At 62.2% G+C, this 7,413-nt stretch overlaps 1 protein-coding gene across 1 annotated transcript, besides 2 other annotated features; it reads right to left on the minus strand.

Annotated features, from left to right (window-relative positions):
* Positions 1 to 7,413, minus strand: Tc00.1047053506299.9 (dispersed gene family protein 1 (DGF-1), putative; the record flags this gene model as incomplete). Its single annotated transcript, XM_800064.1, has 1 exon — positions 1 to 7,413. A coding segment is annotated over one exon (7,413 nt), but the record flags the coding sequence as incomplete, so codon positions are not given.
* Positions 1 to 7,413: a sequence feature (areas not merged during assembly with more than two copies in the genome that could not be assigned to a particular haplotype).
* Positions 3,936 to 3,980: a microsatellite.

The raw sequence follows: 7,413 nt of genomic DNA on the forward strand, positions 1-7,413 counted from the left end.
CCACCAGCCGCCGTCGTCGTCACGGTAAGTGTCGGGCACGCCACGTCGCTCCACCACGGCGTGCTGCTCACCGACAGGCTCACGCTCAGTGACTCCGATGCCGTCATTGTCGCGGTCGGCAGCACCGTCGCCGTAACCGACGCTGCCGGGGTCGGCGTGGGCAGCAGCGTCACCGTTTCCGTCACCTGCGGCGTCTCCGTCGGTCCGTAGTTCGTCGGACTGTAGCGCGTCGCACTCAGGCTCGTTGTTGGCGGTGTTGGCGTCCACGTTGGTGTCAGGCTGCGCGTCGCCGTCAGCGTCGCCGTGTGGCTCAGCAGCGGTTTCTCGGGCGTGCGGTTGCACCCGTCCACGTGCGGCAGGTACACCGGCAGGCAGTCGCGCCCGTACCCGCCCTCAGCACAGCGGCAGCGGCACGACTCCGACATCGCCCTCGTCGCAGCAGCAAAGCAGCTCACGTCGGCGTCACACACGCTGCACGCCACGGGGCGAACTTTCCCGATGATGCCGGCGGACCTGTAGTTGATCGGCTGCAGCGCCTGCCCGTTGAGCGTCAGGCACCCCACGACAAACTTTCGGCCGGCGCTCCCGAGCTCAACGGTGCCGTCCATCACAGCGGGCCCACTGCCAGCGTTCTTGTGAAACGTCAGCGTGCTCTGCACAAGTTCCGCACTGCGCGGGTACGGAGGCAGCGAAAGGAGCCTGCCGCTGATGCTGTTGCCGCGCACCGACAGCCACGACCCGGACACAAACGACGCCGTCTCCCGCAGCACCAGCAGCGCGCCATCCGTCAGCGCACCGGCGTTGTCATTCACCACGACGGCGGACGCGTTGGCCATCACCCCGTTGTCGAACACCAATCCATGCGCGGCGTACACCTGGCTCCCCGACACGCGCAAAACAGCGCCCTCCGACGCCACCACGCGCGCACTCGCGTACAACGCATATTCGCCACCGAACACAGTCGCGTCCAGCGCGACACCGCCGCCGACGAGCTCCAGCACGGCGCCGTCCACCACCACCGTCCGCCCACCAGTCATCACAGTCACGAGGGACACGCCGGACACAACCAGCACGGACCGCACGAGCCGCAGACCCGACAGCACCAGCACCGGTGCGTACGGCGAGGACCGCGAGCCGGAAAGATACACAAGCGGCGTCGACCCCGCGGAAACCAGCAGGGAGTCCGTCACAGTCAGCGCGGACCCCGCGGGAAACGTGCCGGTCAGCACAATCGCGCCGTTCAGCGCCTCCACATCGCACACGGACAACTCCACCGGCCCGCTCTCGTTGCTTCCCGCCGCCCCCGCACCGCGCAACGCTCCTCCGCCCATCACGTACAGCACGGCGCCGTTACGCAGTGACACGTTCTGCACAACAATCCGCACGCCGTCTTGCGCCATCCACGGCACGTAGAGCACAGGACTCACGCCGTCCAGCACAACGTGGCGCAGCGTCACCTCGCTCGCGCCGGCAGGCACAACGAACACCGACCGCACCGTCAAGTTCTCGCGGACGAACACACTCGACGCGGTGCCCGCAGCGGGCGGCAGCGCGGGAGCTCCCACAGGCACGCACGCCTCGCCGTACCCGCCGCTGCCGCACGCGCACACGCACACACCGTCCTTCATGCTCGCCGTCGCCGTCCCGGGCGCGTAGCAGTGCGTGTCCCTGTCGCAGGCGTCGCACCCAGCAAAGTCGATGCTCCCAGCGTCGCCAAAACCAGCCGCTGCGTACTCCTCCGCCGTCGACAGGACACGTCCACCAGCGTCGTTGCATGCCACCCTCAAATGCGCCCCAGCCACAAGCGACAGGCTCACCGACAGCATCCGCGGCAGCAGCGCTCGGTTGCGCACAAAGCTCAGCGTGCTCTCAGCGGCGGTCACGGCGCCAGCCGCGTAGAGCATCTCCCTCGAGACGCCGTCGTGCACGTTGCCCTTCGCCAGCAGCATCGACCCGCCGGCCAGGCTCACCGTCGAATCAAACGCAACCGCGTAGTCCTCCGTCGACGCAAAGTCGCTCCGCACAAGCGCCACAATGGAGCCCGACACGCTCACAGTCCCACGCACGGACACCGCGTGCTTGCACAGCAGGAAGTCGCTGTCAACAAACGCCACCACAGAACCGCCGCTGGCCGCAACACCGCCCTCCACCGACACGCACAGCCCCAGCGCCGTCTGCACCGACAGCCCGTCCACGTACAGCGCACCGCGCGACGACAGCGCCACGCCGCCAACCACCAACACGCCAACAGCGTCGCGAAACACAGCCGCCACCTGTGTGCGCGCAATGGTCAGCACGCTCCCCGTCAGATTCACCTTGTGCACCACGAGGCACGCGGAGGCGTCACCAAGGTCGTAGGCGCCGCGATACGCAACGCGCTTCTCTGCAAGCAGCACCGAGTCCACCACAGTGACGCGCGAGCCCGGCGGAAATCGGTTCGCCACCAGCACACCGCCGCCGGAGCGCGACTCAAGTCCGCTGATCAACACATCGGCACGCTGGCCAGCAGGCGGGTCGGACAGCCACCCGACAACGTACAGGCTCGCTCCGCCCACAAGCGTGCAGTTCGCCAGCGTCACGTTGCGCACGCTCCCTGACATCAAGCCCACGTCCACCACGACGTCCGCCGCAAAGGTCACACCAACGTAGCACACCACCGACGTCCCGAAACCGGCGTTCACCTCCTCATCCACACGCACGTTCTGCACGCACGAGTCGGCGCCGTCGGTGCTTGTGGGCTCGGGAACAGCGACGGGCAGGCACGCATCGCCGTGGCCGCCCTCAGCGCACGTGCAGGCGCAGCCACCACTCGACGCCGTCGCCGTATACGCGGGGAAGCACGACGCCGCGAGGGTGCATGGGTCGCTGCAGCTCAGGATGGCCGCATTGTACTCGGACGGAATACTGTATTCCACCCCCTCCTTGTCGTTCACAGTGTTGCACACAGCCACAACCGTTCCGTTTGTGAGATCGCTGGACCCTAATAATATCCAAAGCACCTTCGGCGTGCCCGTGCTGGAAATGAATTTGTTGCCGGACACAGACACCGTGGAGTTCCGTAGATTCACCCGGGGGTATGCGTAGGCAAAGGCATCCGATGGGGATTCACGGCAGAGGTTGCCGCTCAACTGCAGCCAGGAGTTGTAGTAGACATAGGTGTAGTAGTTCAAAAAGAGCACAACCGAGCTTCCCTGCATGTCGTTGCCCTGAAAAACAACAGCTGACCAGGACTCCACACGTAATACCCAATAAAATAACATGAAGTAACTCACCGGCCTCGACGCAATGTTGTCTCGGATCACCACAGCGGAATTGTTCAGTACATCCAGCGAAGAGGATTGGAAAGACCCTCCAAGATATATCACCGCAGCGCCACCGCCGTCCATATGAAACATGTTGCCCACCACTGCAAACAGGGAGTGCCACGACACCCTCAGCGGAGATCCAACAACGTAAATGGCGCTTGACAATGCCCTCACGCTCTGAAACACATTGCCACTGAGCAGCACCGCGGAGTCATTGCTGACCACCAGCCCATTCATCGCAACACATGACGGCCTTTGAATACCCAATCCCGACCGAGAGATCAGCCTCGTGACCTTGAAGCGGTTCCCGCTGATGGTGATGTTCGTGTGCGGTGGAAAATCACCTTCCGGGCTAAGAAGCGCGTCATCGAACGTGTTGCCGGTGACAACAATGTTCAGCGACCCCACAGCGGCGTGTGCGTCGCCCGCCAGCAACAGCACAGCGCCGTCCCTCCACGTGCATCCATCGAACGTGATGTTCGCCACGTCGCCCGTCATCCCCCCAATCAGCACCGTCAGGCTCATGCCACCCCCGCTGAACGTCACGTTGCGGTAGCACAGCCACGACAGCCCGCTGCCCACAGTCTGCGCCACCTCGGGGTACACCATGTCGCTGATGCACTCGCCAACCGGCGGCGGTGACGGTGGTGCGGGCGGCGGTGGCGGCGGTGGCGGGCCAGCAGGCACAGGCGCCGGGACGCACACATCGCCGTGCCCTCCAGCAGCGCACCGGCACTTGCAGTCGCTGACCGCCGTCGTCAGCGGAGCAAAGCAGTCGCCGTCCTTCGTGCACTCCCCGCAAGTGGCAACCGTCGTCACGTTGGTGATGCCATTCAGCTCCAGTTCAGCCGCCGTCGTCAGCACCCGTCCCGCAACCGTCAGACATCCGGCAACGAACCCGTAGCCGGCGTCAATCCGCGACAGCGGAGACTTATACAACCCCGTTGAGCCCATCTTGCAGCCCGTCAGCGTCACCACACTGCTGCCATCGATGTTCACAGAACCGTAAAAGGAAAAGTAGTAGAACATCGCACCCACTCCCACGTCGTTGTCGCGCCAATCCAGCCAGCTTGAATTCCGGACGGTCCAAGAATCATACAAAAAGACGGCGTAGCGCACGGAGCCGCTGTTCCCTACCACGCGCAGCACGCTGTGATTCGACACGGTGAGGTCTTGGTACTGATAAAGGAAAATTGTCCCGGAGGCCATCGTATTGTTGAGCAGCGCAAAAACGGAGCGATCACTGGCAATGAGCCTATACATGTACAACATGTGCGTGTATTTATGAAAGCTGCAGTACCGCGTGTACAGCGAGCTGCCGCCCACCAGCGTCAGCGTCCCGATCGAGTACAAACCGAACCCACTGTAACCCAAAGCACGCGCCTTGACGTTGCTGACCAACAGCGAGGACGCACTCAACGCAACGTCGTCCAGCATCACGACGCTCAACATGTTCACAGAATTCGGCAACTGGACCGCGGATAACTGCACCGCGTCGACTTCAATGACTGCGATGTCGCAGTGCTGCGGGAGGGCACGCCTAAATAGAACAACGGAGGACCGCATCACCGTCTGGCTCACGCGGATCAGGACGCCGGCTGACTCGGCCGCCTCAGTGCCCCCAACAAACTGCAGCGCGGCTCCGTCACGGAATGTGCACCCAGTGAGCGTGATGTTGATGGGGAGATGCAGCGGCATACGATTGAAAAAGAACGTGAGCGCAGCACCCACGCCGCTGAATGTCACACCCACGTAGCAGTGGTGCGTCTTCCACATGTTCAGCGCAAGGCTCGTCAGCGTCTGGTTCACCACGCAGCTCGTGTCGCCGTCCACAAATCTCTCCGGCAAGGGCGGCACAACCGTGTCGGGCACCTCGAAGGGAAGACACGACGCGCCATGCCATCCGCCCTTGCAGCTGCACGAGCACGAGCTGCGGTCCACCGACTCCGTCCCGGGCATGTAGCACGCCGCATCGTCGTTGCATGTGCCGCACCCGAACACCACCACTTTCTCCGGAAACACGCCGTCGTACGACACCTCCTTCTCGCCCTGCATGTTGCACCCAACCACAAACCGCGCGGGTGACGCCACATTCGAGTTCGATGAAGTAATTCTCGCAAAGGCTTTACTCGAGTCCGCCTGACGGTTGTGTGCAAGCGACACGGTGGTGCCGCTGCCCGATAGCCTAATACTGTACCAGGAAAACGGCATACTCAATACTGAGGCTGCGCTCACGTTGTTGCCCTCCACACGCCACTGCGCACCACCCCGAAGAGTAACCGAGTCGTACAACTGCACCAGAGCAGAATTGAATACCTCCGTGCTGCCAGTGAAGGTGCAGTCCGCCACTCTCAGCAGCCCCGCAGAGCTCACAGAAACCAAAAACTGAAAATGAATGCCGATGGCTGCACTAATCGTGTTGTTCTCGACGTCAATATAGCCGCCGTTCTTCACATCAATATCGTTATAATAAACGGCCGATGCCGAACCGTAACCCCTCTTTGTTGACTTCAGCATATTTCCCTTCATAATGATCCCGCCCCCATCAACAACAACAGCAACGGAGAAATAAACTGCGGAGCTCTCCCCCTCCATGTTGTTGTCGAGCAGAAGCAGCGTCGAGTTCTTACCCAAAGTAAACCTTGGAAATTGAATGGCATGGCTCGACGCTGACAAGAGCTTACTGCCCGCCACCAGCATCTGGGAGCTCGCGCCAAAATCACCCTCAAACTCCAATGCACCAGAATCCAGCATCGAAGATGTCACGTTCACGTGCACGCGCGCACCACTCCCCTTGATCGACAGGCCCATGAGGACGCACTGCAGCAGCGTGATGTTGAGTGTCTTTCCTGGCGCGTCGAAGCTCCACAGGTCCAGCACAATCGCGGCAGTGAAGGTAACGTTGACAAAGCACAGGCCACGCAAACCGGGATCAGGATAGTCCACGGAGCTGATGCTGCCACCGTAAACACAGCGGACCTCCGTATCGTTCGCATCTGAAAGCGGGAACGGTCCAAGGCCGTCCGGAACCGCAGCTGGCAGACACGTGCCGCCGTAGCCGCCGGAAGCGCACACACACCCACAGCCGCTGATGCTGCTCGTCCTCGCTGCGAAGCACAAGGCGTCCACGGTGCAAGTGCCACAGTCCAACACCGTCACGGGCGCCACAATATTGAGTTCGCTTCTGTAATTGGTCACAGGAGAGCCTTTTGCCTCGTTGCACGTGCCGTAGATGATCGGGAGTTCGTCGTATTGTGCCGACCAAAAACTTGTCATGTATGCAGTGGTCGACGAATAGGAGCCGTAACCAAAGTCGTTGTGAAGTATCGACCACACACTCCGATCGCGGAACGCCACGCCGTCGTATTTAGCCACGTACACAACGTAGGCGGTGCGGAACGCGTTGTCGCGGTGCACCAGCCAGCTGCCGCCAGTCACGGTCAGCGTGGTTGCCATGAGCATGGCAAAGCCAAGACGGAACTCGCTGGACATAACCTGCAGCACGCTGCCGCCAGACACCACAACGTCCCCAAACACACACGCGCCTTTGTAGTACTCGGTGCTCGGAGCATTCCACGAGCTGTTCTGTATGGAGAACACGGAGCCGCTGCTGACACGCAGGCCCGACGCAATAGCATACATCACGTGCATCTGCGACATGACAGCGCAGTTGTCCATGTAAAAGACACTGGACAGGTTCACGCCGAGGCCGCGCTCCACAAGTATCGCAGCGCACGAACCCCCGCCACACACCAGAGTCGACCGCGTCATGACGAACCGCGTCGACAGAAGCCGGACGCCGTCCAGAACAAGCGCGGGGCCGTACCGTGATTTCTCGTTGCCAGGGGTCGTCGGCACGTACTGCGACCCGCCAACCGTCGCGCGCAGCGTCGAGTTCGCCAGCAGCACACTCGAGTTCAGCGGCATCGTGCCATGCAGCACAATCGTGCCCTCCAGCGACGTCACATTCGTCATGTTGACGAGGGCGTGCGGCACCAGGTGCGCTGTGCTCTCGCTGAGGCCGCCAATCCGCAGCTGCGCACCGCCCACAAGCACGCAGTGGCGAAGCGTCACGTTCAGTGCGTCAGCGAACGCGTCCATCGAGCGC

Source organism: Trypanosoma cruzi (genome assembly GCF_000209065.1).
Source record: "Trypanosoma cruzi strain CL Brener chromosome Unknown tcruzi_1047053506299, whole genome shotgun sequence".
Classification (NCBI taxonomy): domain Eukaryota; phylum Euglenozoa; class Kinetoplastea; order Trypanosomatida; family Trypanosomatidae; genus Trypanosoma; species Trypanosoma cruzi.